The sequence below is a fragment of the Diplodia corticola genome (assembly GCF_001883845.1).
Source record: "Diplodia corticola strain CBS 112549 chromosome Unknown scaffold18, whole genome shotgun sequence".
NCBI lineage: Eukaryota > Fungi > Ascomycota > Dothideomycetes > Botryosphaeriales > Botryosphaeriaceae > Diplodia > Diplodia corticola.
In genome coordinates, this window is record NW_017971497.1 from 143,909 (window position 1) to 156,249 (window position 12,341).

Genomic DNA, 12,341 nt, shown 5'->3' on the forward strand with positions numbered 1-12,341 from the left:
GGGGGGCGGGAGGGGGGAAGAAACGGGGGCCAGAATGCAAGGCGAAAGGCAAGGCAAGGCATGACGGTGCGTGACAAGGCAATAGCCGATGGCGGGCGTCCCATCTCTCGACTGGTGACGGCACCTCCGCCGGCTTCCCGCGGTCGTCCTCTCTTTCTCTCTCTCTCTCTCTCCTTGCGCGCGCCGATGGACCTGCTGATCCTCACAGATGCAGTCGGTCGATTCGTGTCGCGCCGCCCGTCGTCCGTCACAAGCCGCGTTTGGAGCTTACTTCATGCCCCGACAGGCAGCGGCGTCATGGGCTCCTCCACGCGAGCTCTATCGTCGTCACCGACTACTTAGCCCCCCACCACGACCACCGCCGCCGCCGCCGCCGCCGCCGCAAAACCCCGATCAAACCAAGGTCTGCGCGCTTGATGTCTCCCGCTGGCGGCAATGGCGTCCGGCATTGGCACTTGACATTGTCGCCCCGCAAGGGCGCCTCCCGCTTTGAGGCCTGAGGCGCAGCCGAAACATCGACGGGCTCCGTCTTACACGCACTCGACCGAGCATAACAAAATGTGACAGAACTCTAACCAGCACGTCGCCGAATATAGCATCTGTTGACTTCCAAAATGCCTGGGGGCGCGGCGGGAAAGGATGAGCCCGCTTGCAGGCCCTGGCCCCAGAGCCTGCAGCCCTTCCTTGGCCGTTTTTAGCGCGCGGCCCCGGAGGTTATGTGCGATTGTTGCAGGGCTTAGGGCAGGCGTCCGTGGTGCGCGGAAAATGCTCCATCTAGTTAAACGTCGCGGACGAGGTTGACGGAAAACAGCGAGGGTTAGGGCGCATCGTGTGGAGCGAGGGGGTGGGGGGCTGGCTGGGCTGGCCGGGCTGTGGTGTTCCTGGTTGCATCCGCGCCGTTGGGCCTCGACCGTCGTGATCAGTCGACTGACGATGGCTGCCGTCAGCGCCGTGCAGTCGTTGACCAAGGACTTACTTCTCAACGGTGCCTCCCCCCCCAAAAAGGCGCAGCCCGGTCTGATTTATTGCGGAGCCGCGGCTGCACCGCCAACTCAAGCGGGCAAAGCAATGTACTGATCGCGCCTGAAAGGAGCAGGTGCGGCCGGGAGGGCCGTCTGCCATAAGCAGGAGCACATCGAGTCTGCAGGCAGGCAGCACAAGGAGCACACGATGGCGTTGGCAGGGCGGGCAGGTCGATTGGACTGCGCCGCCATCAGCTAATACTGGGGACCTCACAAGCAGAAGCATCGCATGCATCCGCGGCAAGCCGTTGCCTTTCCCCCCTCGCTTTGTTGGACGATTGGGGCTGGGCCGGGGGGTGCCGCGGTACGCTTGGGGAGGGTGCATGGGCTGTCTGGCTGGCCGGGCGGCGGGCTGGGCTGGGTGGCTGATCGCGCTGCGGTTGCGGCAAGGCAAGGCAAGGGTAAGGCGAGGCGGCGGATGCGGCAGCAGCCCGGCGCGTGCGCCAGTGCGATCAGGCGGGGGAGATCTGGAACTCGAGGTGATCGTGAGGCCGCCGCTCTGCCTACGCTCGCCCGGCCGGCGGCTGACTTGCGTGCACCACCCCTCGGGTCCTGTCGGCCGGCCAGCTGCGACGCGGTGCATCCATGCATGCAGTGCGCGCGCGCGCAGATACATCATCATGGCAGCAGCGCAAAAAGTCAGGCACGCGCGGCGGGTGCGCCCAACCGCCGCGCATGCTCACCGCCGCTTTGCGGGATTCGGCAGCAGTGGCTGGGGCTGAGACGATTGACAGGCAACGGTGCGGGCATCTGGGCCGCAGCCGGAGTGCGGGGGATGTGAACTCAAGGGGGTTGCCGCGAGATGGGGATGGGCGTGGGCGTAGCGCCCGTCGACAGCGGGCGAGGGCTGGGAGCTAGAAGGCTGGGCGGAAGAATGCCGTTGCGCGTCTCAACACCAGGCCCGGCGGGAAACACAGGCGCCGCATCGAGGCTGGCGGCGCGGCGCTTCCCAAACAGGAGGACGGTCCCGCGCCGTGGATAGATTATTGGGGGGGGTGTACACACATGCTGGGGGTTGGCGGTGGGTGTGCGGCGGAGGATGACGGGGGGCGTGCTTTTTATTTATCTCGAACGATCGGGACAGCCCATGCAGCCTCGCAGAAATTGCGGGCCGTCCCTATCTCGGGGCGAGCACGCATATCGACGAAACCGTCGGGCATTCTTCAGGCGCGCGGGAGGCCGGGCGGGCGGGGGCGCCGGGGGCTGGCTCCTCAGGCGCGGGCATGCGGCGCCGCGCCGCCCGCGCCCGCACCAGACCGTCGCAGCGCACGCGTGGTTGACCGGTGGTGCGCAGCACCCTCGCCGGGCGTTGTGGATGGGGATGGGATGACCGCAGGCAGCATGACGAAGCGCTAGGCCGTGCAGCGGACAATCAATTAAACTTTTCTGCTTGCTGCGGACGGGCACAACCTCCCGAGCGTGCTTGGGTGCTTGGCCGCGGCGGGCAGGCGCAGGTGCAGGGGCAGCAAAGCTCCGGGGCAGCCAACGCGTATCCACACCCACTCGTCCTCCCGGCCCGCGCGACGCCCCCTGCCCGCCCCATCAGTTAAATCCGAATTTTGCATGGCTCGCGGTCACATGATGCTCTCCCATATGCGAGTGTCCCGCTAGTTCGAGCCACCCTCGGCGGTACCCGGGCGTTTCAGCTGCCTTGATTCGCACCACATTGCCGCACCAGCAAGTACGAGAGAGTGACAACTCATTCGCTTTTACACGATCGCCCGCACGCCAATGCGCTGCGCCGCCCTCCGTCCGAGCGGCCAGTTGCACCACCTGTGCGCCAGAGCAAACGCTCCTCGAGCCCACCGCCTCGCTGCGCTCACGCGGCCGCCCCTTCTTCGGCGGCGCCGGGCTACTCATCGCCCTCGGCGCCGCTGCCGTCGCCGCTCGACGGCGCGTCCGGCATGACTACGCTGTTGAGGTACGTGATCTGCATGCACCGCAAGGTTAGCCACTGCTCTAGCGGTGATGTGTCCACCGCGTTGCTCTGCCGCTGCTGCCCGTGGTTGGCCAGGCCCAATCCACCATCATCCCCGCCAGCGCGGCAGACGGCAAAAATAAGACAGGTAACATTGTAAGCCTGCCGCGCCCCGGCTGACACTTCCGCCGTCTCTGCCAGGCTTACCGGCCCGGTACAGATGACTTCGGCGATGTGTTGTCAGCCCAGACACCGCCTGCTCCCCGTTGCGGAAACGCGCGCCTTCCTTGGCGCCTAAGCATGTCGATAGACTGGCAATAGACTCTCGGCCTTCCAGTGCTGCTGTGCGGAGAGAACTTACAAATGGCACCATGCATGCGATCAAGTCAGCTATCCGCTGCAGTCCTCCCGCTCCCACAACCGCCCTGTCGTCCAGCTTCGTGCCAATCGTGAAGCTGCGCAACCGCAGCAGCTCAATGTCTCGATGGTCTTTCTCGTATCCTTGAGGCCTAGTGAACGCACAACTGTTAGCATCGCTCCAACGAGACACGGCGAATCAGACGCCTCATAATTAGCGTGAACAATCCAGGCATCCAACGTGGCAAGAGATAGCCGTTTCAGCGCCGGTCCGGAACTCGATGTCGTCCGAGGAGCCTGCGCGCGTGAGCTGTCCAGAGCGCCAACCGGACGCCCCGTGGGCCCGACGCTCGTGGAGGCTATTTCGTTTCCACTCAACCGCCACCTCCTTCGCCTCGATAGGGCGGACCTGGCTCTCCCAAAGGAATCTAAACTGCTGTTGGGGTTGGATGGTGGCTTCGGACAATGACTTGCTAGTGAACCGAGCCCACGGGAGCCTCCCCCACTAGAGATAGCCGTTCCATCTTCAATAGGGATCCCTCGGCAGAGAGCAAATTTCATCACTCCAACTCCTTTTACTGCTGCTCGTGTGCTTTCACTGTGCGAAAACACCCGTTGCGACCCTGGGCTGGTGAGGAATGTACCCAGTGCTTTGGCATGCCGATGACGCGTCGAACGACTCCCGACCCCCAACTCGCACTTCTATCATCAACAACATCATCGGACGGCTTGCTGCCTTGCCTTCGTGCTTCCGATGCCTTGGACTGTCGTGTTGGGGAGTTTGGAGAGATACTGACCTGACCTTGAGTGCGCTTTCAGCATTCTTCTTCGTAAAGGCTCGCACCGCTGCCTTCTCGTCGTTCGGAATCCCATCGAAGAATTCCTTTCGGATATTCACATCGTTCAAGACACGCTTGATCTTGTGGGGCTTGAGATCGATCTCACGCCTCAGCCTTTGGAGGCTGTCCGCTGCGGGCATCCAGAGGCCGCCACCTAGACGAGTCGTCAGTCAGCGAGACGCGATCACCACACACTCAAGCGCAACCGAGCGACTACAGGGATCGGCAGAGTGATAACAAAGGGGAATTGACGCGATGGACGGCCAGCGTGACATTGTCAGAGCCTCTAGGTTCGTCCACACTAGATGACTCGTCCTTCGCGCAGTTCACGACTCCAAGCGACTGGGCTAGTGCGGCTTCGACAGGAAGCAGTCAAAGTGCCTCAGAGACTTCGTGGATTGCCTTCCACGCTCGTATCGACGGCAGTTATTGTGCTCCATCGTACACGAGCCAGTGGTCGTCCGATGGGTGGCCGGAACCAACGGGTTCCACGAGGTGGCGAATGTCCCATGGGGCCGTCTGGGGAGTCCATCCATCTCTTCAACCCCTCCGATCTTCTGGATACCTTCAGAGAGCGGTCCCCAATCCCTCTTGTTGCTCCCTGCACCCTGATATGCACAATGCGCCGTAACTGGCCGGGAGCGCGACAGACTAGGCCATAGGGGTCACTATTGCAGTATCTACCCATTGTCCTAGAGTCGACGGATAGGGACACCCTGGCACAGGCTGGTAGCAGGGTCTTCTGAACCATGATCCAACGTTGTGCAACAGAAGATGCAGCAGACGCTGCAAACGCAAGAGCCGCGACCCCAGGATTGATCCGTCGTGCGAACGCCGTGGCCTCCCGTTTTGGGAAATGAGAAGTGAAGCCTAACAACTTCCTGTTGTGTCGTGGACTAATGAACCGGTGTTGCAGTAGGTTGAATCCTTTCGATCGAACAAATCGCGGTGAAGACCTGGGCAGAGCGAGTTGCGCCGCCGGACGCCGAAGGAGCGGTGTAGCAGTTGAGCTTTCACACCAAGTTCTGTACAATCGCTTCAGAGACAGGACACCCTCTCTATCGATGAGGGGTGCTGCGAGTGGGCTGAGGACAACGATCGTGGGGTTTGTCCTCTGACGTCGTAGGCTCGTACGCACACCGCTCAAACACGATTGGCCACAACAGGGTCACCAGCCGAAGCGAGCGTACCTTACTCGAGGATTGACGACGGCGTTACAGCGGAGCGACATACGCACATACTGGCATATGGGGAGACGGCGTTGGCGTTCGTGACGATAGGAACGGTCGGTAGATGAGGGCAAGGCAGCTTGTGGCGTTGTTGCACGGCATTTAATTGCCCGAGCTACATCGTCTGCTGACCATTTCCATCGTCGTCCGACTAGGTTCTGGCGAAGCAAACCATTGGCAGGGGTTGCTTCATCTGGGCCGCGTGGATGTCGTACAGCACTGACAGACGGCTCCAGCTCTTGGCGCCCGCAATCAAAGGCGCGTGGCTTTCTGCCGACCACAAGCGTAGCGTGGGAAGGTCTCACAACCCGTAGATCCCGCGCAAGGCGGTTTGGCCGAAGGTTTGTGTCCCTTGCGTTACGGGTGGCCAGAGAGGGTTGCACAGCAGCGCGCTGTCGGAGACGAACCGTGGCGCATTTTGCGGCTCATTTGGAATTTGCCCATGCAGCCTGCAACGCTACTGCAGATGGACCCTTGTCGACATGCTCCGCTTCTCATCCACAGGGGGGCGATCGATGTGTGATAACAACCTTTGATAGAGCTGACTTACCTACGAAATTGGCGTTCGGCTCGATATGCACGTAGTATGCTGCATATGGCCCTTTTCGGCCGGTTCGGGACCTAGAAGCGGCTCAGTGAGTGGTGTTGCAAGGCGGTTTCGAAACATACCAGGCGGCAGCAAAGTGCGTCTGCTGTCTGTTAGCGTGTATCTTACAGGCCTCAGGTGAGAGTTTCCGACCTTGTACGGCGTTGGGTCAGAGCTAAATCTGATATCTCTGTAAATTCGGAAGACCTGTGCAGGGTGCATTAGCTCTGCGTGATTCAGCTGACTTGCGTTCAACACACAATGTCTTTAGTGGGCAGCTCAGGGATGGTGTCGTCTGCCTCGATGACCCTCTCCGTCAGTCGCTCGACGAATGAGTTGAAGTCCTTCAAGGATGTGCGGTAGTCCGGGTCGTGCACTGCATATAGTCACAGTACGTTAGCTTTGGACCTGGGGCGCGACCCGTGGAAGGTGACACGTGTCGGATGGCCAATGGCCTCTTGGGAGGAGACATGATGGGCGTATGACGGTGGGCTGAGCGACACGACGATAGAACTACCGGCTCGCGCGCGCCTGAGGATGGAGGGGTGCTCACTCTTCAGCCATTCGCGGTCATTGTTGCCGGCCAAGTCTTTCAAGAAGAGCATTGTATTCGGATGTATGGTGTCATCTGTATATGGCGTATCACCAGCTTCCCTGGGTTTGGGCTTCTTGATGATCAGCTTCGTGCCTGGTTCTAGGCCTGTGTCGACGCCCGCCCTCCACAATTCTTTGCCCTTCCTGCCCGTCGCCGCCGTTGCCTTCGTCATGCGGGCCGGCTTCTGGGGAAGACCCCTCTTCTTGGGCGCGGGGCATTCGTCGGAGGCATATGCGTCCCCCTCACTAGAATCGTCGGACTGGGTGCTGGACCCGATGCCGGCGACGTCCTCGTCCTCGTAGGCAGACTCGTCCTTTGCCAGCGTGTCGTCGGGCTCAGACTGCTCAGGCCCAGCGACATCCTCTGGCTCCTGCTCAAAGTACTGGCTCTTGGTAGGCGTAGCTTTGGAGCGGGCAGAGACCCTGGTCCGCTTGGACTGCCGAGTCGGCGTGGATTGCGGCGAGCTGGGCCGCTTGGAGGCAGCCGGATGGGCGGAACCGGCGGATTGTCGGAGAGAACGACGAGGCATGACTGCGGATTCGGAGGCGATTGTGCGGGCGACAGTCCGACTGGAGCGATGTGCGCGAATTCGGCGGTGTTGGTGTTCGCACAGCAAGTGGGTGGATGACGCACAGGAGCTCCTAGCTGCGACGCCTCGTCGCGTGTCCACCTGACAGGGGCGCGCGGGCTTCGCGCGGGCTTGGCCTTGGCCTTGCTGCCTTGTCTGTCAGGCTTCCCCCGGCTGCCGACAAAAAAATCTCTCCACCAGCAGGCCGCACACCGTCGCAGTTCCAGCCCGCGCGCCGCTGTCGCTCGATCCGTGCCGCGCCGCCCCCAATGGCGTCTGCATTCGCCGCCAAGAAACAACGCGTGCAGCAGCAGCTCGCGCAGCCTGCAGCCGACTACAGCGACGCGTCGCCCAAGGGCTCCATCGACGAGGGCATCCGCACCCTCATCGACGACATTAATGCCATTGCCGGGCTGGTGACGACGTCGAGCTGCGCCGGCCGCATCAGCGCCTTCCTCGAGGGCAGGAAGCGGGCGGCGGCGGCTGAGGGCGGCGAGCCGCGCGAAGCGCCCGCAGAGACGAGCATCGCCGGCGCAGGAGGAAAAGGCGGTGGACAGTGGCTGTTCGTGTCCCATGAGCCGGTTCCAATGCCCGCAGCAGATGCAGCTGGAGCGGGCCAGCACTTTACGGCCCTGTTCGGCCTCGACACTGCCGGCGGCCTCGCGCGCGCTGAGCACCACGCGGGCCAGCGACACGTCCATCTCAAGTTCGAGGCCATGGTACGTCCAGCATCGCCGCTTGAGTCGTGCAGCGCCTGATGAAACGTAGATATTGCACCTGCTGACCGCTTCGCTCGCGGATGCCCAAAGAGTCCTGTCGGCCGCGCTGCAGGCAGGCTTCAGGGAGAGTGGCGCGGTCGGCCTGCACCCCAACACTGACGGCTCCATCACCCCAATGGTTGCCGTCCGCTCCATCGGCCTTACATTTGACTCCGTCATCGCCTGCGAAGACGCTGCCGGTCGCATGGTGCCCGTCGTCGACGAGCAGTACCTGCAATCGCTGGTCGAGCTGGCCAACGAGCGCTTCTCGGTCAACACTGAGCGCATCGCGAGATTCCGCGCCCAGCTGCTTGCCCAGTTCCAGAAGGCCGGCGAGGGCAAGAAGGGCCATGCTGGCTGGGAGGACGCTGCAACCAGACGCGAGCGAAAGCGGGCCGAGGGGCTCGAGAATCAGCGGCAGAAGGCGCAGGCCATCGCGCAGAGCCCCTCGACACACGGCGACATTGCTCTCGACAGCATCTTCGGCTGACGGCTTCAGCGACTGGGGACTTCGATGGCGCCGCGGAGACTAAATCACTAGTCCGCTCCGCCCAGCTGCGCGGCCAATGGGAGAGTTACTAGGAGACTTAACCATTTCCATCCGCCAGCCACCCGCAGGCACAAAGTCCCCACAGCTCTACAGACAGCTTCAGCCCAGCATCTACATAGACACCTGCAGCCGTTAAATAGACCATCATCGCATCAAGATTCAGATACGCATCATTCATTCACAGCTCTCGAGACCGCAATCCGCAATCCGCAGCCATGAACGTGACCGACGCAAACCGCCAGAAGTTTGAGTATGCATACCTTGTTGCCCCAGTAGGGCCGATATCAAACTAACCATGCAAAGCGAAATGGCATCGCAGTACGACGCCAAAGACTGGCACAAGAAGATGGCCAACATGATCACTGGCGAGATCCGAAGCCGTCTTGATTGGTTTGGCGTAGACTGGGCAAAGGAGCACGATAAGAGCCGAGATGTCCGTCTCCTGGATTATGCTTGCGGCACTGGCTTAATCTCCCGGGTATATGGTCCCCGCTCGGCCGGCTGCACTCCAGAGATGCTAACTCGCCTGTTCATGCCAGACCCTTGGTCCTTATGTGACAACGATCCGCGGGATCGACCTGTCCTCGAACATGGCTGCCGAGTACAATTCTCGCGCCGTTGCTGCCGGTTTCAGCCCCCAAGAAATGTCCGCCGTCCAGGGAAACGTCGCCGCCAAGGACCCCGAGGCCCATCTGGCCGACCAGGCTCTCTTCAACTTCGACGTTGCCGCCGTTGGGCTTGGATTCCATCACTTTGATGACGTCTTCCTTGCAACCAAACGCATCGCTGAGCGGTTGAAGCCTGGCGGTGTATTCTTCATCGTCGACTTGGTCTCCGAGAAGCCACATGACATACCGCCCGAGCTCAGGGACTACGTCAAAGTCTTTGGCTTCAACGAGTCAGGAATGCGCAGTCTTTTCGAGGGAGCAGGCCTAGTCGATTTCGGCTTCAGTGTCATAGAGCAGCCGGGCGAGATGCAGAAATCTTCCGGAGAAAAGTTCACCGTGACACTGTTCGTCGCCAAAGGAAGAAAGCCTACGGACTGATACTCGCGAGACGCAGTTCAGATTGTTTTCGCTTAGTTTTCCAGGTCGTCATCCGTTTCTCTTTGCTTTATACTCACTTGCACAACGTACCAAATATATGACACTCTTTTTCGGCCATTAATGAAAGCGACCCGCTGTGTGTACATACTACATCCATCACTCCATCATCGAGATCAAGCGACTCAACCCAGATTTCGCTTATCTCGATCAACACATGCGGCTGTGACCTTCGTCAATTGACCGACATCGCAGCCAAGATTTTCCCGGAAAAGACCACGCTCTGTTGTACTCGTCCTTGCGAGAATGTGCCATTGGAGGCGTCAACTTTTGGTTACACCCCAACACTGTGGACACATGACTAGGTTTTACAAACCAGACTTAGAAGTGAGGTCTTCGAAACCAGACGCATCGTACACGTTTTAACGATGTTTTAGCAATGATGTTGACAGAATGGATGGAAATCCTACCTTTTGTTTATCGCGACCGGGTCGGAATTTTAGCGTAGAACGGAAAGGCAAAGCAACGCGGTACGCAACAAGTTGTGAGAACACCGGCTAAGAGTTGGATTTTGGATCAATCTTTTACAAATGATGATCAGTAAGATTAAAACTGCAGTCCAGTAGGTTTTGTCCGTAGCTTGGTGTTAGATAAAGCTGGGTTACGTAATTGTGGCATTGTTTGGCAAACGAGTGCTGTCAGCAGCACGATCGCAAGCCACAGTGGGGAACTGTTCAAGCTTCATACAACCTGATATTGGGGGCGACAAATGCGATTCTTCTTTATAGCCACCTCGGCTTCGCTGCCTAAACTTAGAGTGACTTTCGCGTGCGCGGAAAGGAGCTTACTTGACCATGTTTTTGTCCACTCACAATGGAAGATAGGGAGTTGAAAGAGACTCCAGCATCCACACCTCAAATGTGAGATATGGACACACTTGGAAACTCTAAGACCTTGCGCAGACATTCTTTCCTTATTATCCTGAACAAACCCCCTACAAACCACTGATACGTACGTAAAAACACCAAAGTAAGAAGAATAAAACAAACTGCATCAACCATGGCATCCCGCCCCCCTTCTTAAGATCATCATCGCCGGCGTACGCCCTCCATCCATCCCACAATAAAGGAAAACCACATCCAACCGGTTACGTGGTTTGAAGAGCGACGATCCCACGACAGGACGGCAAGCCTGGCTTCTCGGTCGTCATCTCGTCCGCGGGCGACTGGACGCGGCGCGTGATCTCGACGCCGCCGAGGTCTCTGTACGTCCGCTCCGGGCCCAACCAGGGCATGGCGGCCGTCACGCGGCTCTTCATCCCGGTCGTGCTCATCGCCACGGGCAGCGGCATCGGACCCTGCCTCGGCTTCTTCGTCGGGCGCCCCGGCCACGACGTGCGCGTTTACTGATCACGCGCAAAGGGATTTGCCATTGAACACAAGGAATCAATACTCGTTGAAGACTTTCAAGAAAGAGAATGAAAAAAAGGTTGACTCCTGCGCAATGGAAAAGAAAGTCAAAACAAACGAAATCTCAACCGGATAAAGAAAACCTCAGACATGCTCCAGCACCTTCCAATCACCTTCCAACATCCTCCTTCTTCAAGAACGAAACCTTGAAAGAATTCCACTTGGCAGTATCCTTATTCTCCTGTACCGCGAAGGCTGGGCTGCCTATGCACGCGCCTTTGGCATAGGTGCTGCTGACACCACGCTTGCCCCAGATGTTCTTCCACCATCCGTAGTCGAGCTCGGTGCAATCTATCACCCTCATCAGCGCAAAATGCTCTTCTCCACCTTACTCTCAGTCTGGTTGGTGCTCACCGCCGTTGACGTAGGTCCACACGGAGAAATCGGCGTAGGTTTCGATGTCGTAGTTCATTTCGAAGTTGTCGGAGCCGCCGGGTATGGTGATGCAGTCCTCGTTGATCGTGTCCTTCGTGGCAGACCAATCCGCTACCGCGCCGCTCTCGCAGGTGTAGGAAATCGCGGCGTCCTTGCCATCCGGAATCGCGACTGCGCCGTCCCACGCACGAGCCTGGAGGGTGTTCGGGGTCGTGTCTGTTGGAGCGGCAAGAGTGACTTGCTGAAGAGCACCGATGGCGAGGACGGTGGAAATGATCGACTTGTGGAACATGATGAAGAGCGGTGGGGATTGAAAGTTGAGATGAGTGGTAAATGGAGGGTTTGCGATTGAGGTGCGATTGTAATTGATGATTGAATGGTTGCTTGGTGTCCTCCATCAAGCTGCGCATCGACGACCATATATACACATGCTTTGGCCTCATTTTCTTGAAGTGAACCCTCCATGCAACTCAATGTACATACAGTAATTCATCGGAAGGATTACATGGACTGCAGAGAATATGTTGGACTACACTAGGTTTCAAGGCCTCCGTTAGCCATACTCATCAAAGATGTAGGAATATTTCGTCCACAAACCTCTTGGTTTACCTTTTCCGAATCGTGTGGCTTCAGGCTAAGAGCAATTCAACCTTAGGGCTAACCGTGATGTGGGCCACTCAACATTGCGCAACCCGGGTCAAGCCGGCTTCGCCCCCATCTACCAACCGTCTTGTACCCGCAAATAGCTTCGCCACCAACCGGATTATGGATCTAGCTCCGTACATTTTTCTCGATTCTACCTATGCCCTTTCCCTAGACCCAAAGGAGCCGTAGGATCTAAAGACTCGCCTTTGGCATGCTCCTTCCAATCTGCCGACAGCCTCACATTGCGATAACCGAGGAAATAACTTCCTGGCCGGCTGCGGCATCGCCACGGTTTGTTCGAATGATCCATGACAACTAAGGGACTCCCGGCAAGTCGTAGTTTGGAAATTGTTGGCATCTTCCGCTTCTGCGGATCACTATGATCCA

At 58.9% G+C, this 12,341-nt stretch overlaps 4 protein-coding genes across 4 annotated transcripts; 2 read left to right on the forward strand and 2 right to left on the reverse strand.

Moving 5' to 3' along the window:
* Positions 1–2,874: 2,874 nt before the first annotated feature.
* Positions 2,875–7,075, reverse strand: BKCO1_1800044 (protein fam92a1; the record flags this gene model as incomplete). The annotated part of the gene is made up of 8 exons (XM_020271821.1): positions 2,875–2,952; positions 3,302–3,449; positions 4,095–4,290; positions 5,916–5,986; positions 6,035–6,054; positions 6,105–6,158; positions 6,212–6,327; positions 6,505–7,075. 8 exons carry the CDS (start codon positions 7,073–7,075, stop codon positions 2,875–2,877), a joined length of 1,254 nt encoding a protein of 417 aa, XP_020131466.1.
* Positions 7,076–7,383: 308 nt separating this feature from the next.
* BKCO1_1800045 (trna wybutosine-synthesizing protein) lies at positions 7,384–8,362 on the forward strand (the record flags this gene model as incomplete). Its single annotated transcript, XM_020271822.1, has 2 exons — positions 7,384–7,833; positions 7,883–8,362. 2 exons carry the CDS (start codon positions 7,384–7,386, stop codon positions 8,360–8,362), a joined length of 930 nt encoding a protein of 309 aa, XP_020131467.1.
* Positions 8,363–8,637: 275 nt separating this feature from the next.
* On the forward strand, positions 8,638–9,468 carry BKCO1_1800046 (methyltransferase-like protein; the record flags this gene model as incomplete). Its single annotated transcript, XM_020271823.1, has 3 exons — positions 8,638–8,672; positions 8,726–8,900; positions 8,962–9,468. The coding sequence occupies 3 exons, from the start codon at positions 8,638–8,640 to the stop codon at positions 9,466–9,468; spliced, it is 717 nt and encodes a 238-aa protein (XP_020131464.1).
* Positions 9,469–11,043: 1,575 nt separating this feature from the next.
* On the reverse strand, positions 11,044–11,601 carry BKCO1_1800047 (ubiquinone biosynthesis methyltransferase; the record flags this gene model as incomplete). The annotated part of the gene is made up of 2 exons (XM_020271824.1): positions 11,044–11,225; positions 11,289–11,601. 2 exons carry the CDS (start codon positions 11,599–11,601, stop codon positions 11,044–11,046), a joined length of 495 nt encoding a protein of 164 aa, XP_020131465.1.
* Between the last annotated feature and the right edge of the window lie 740 nt (positions 11,602–12,341).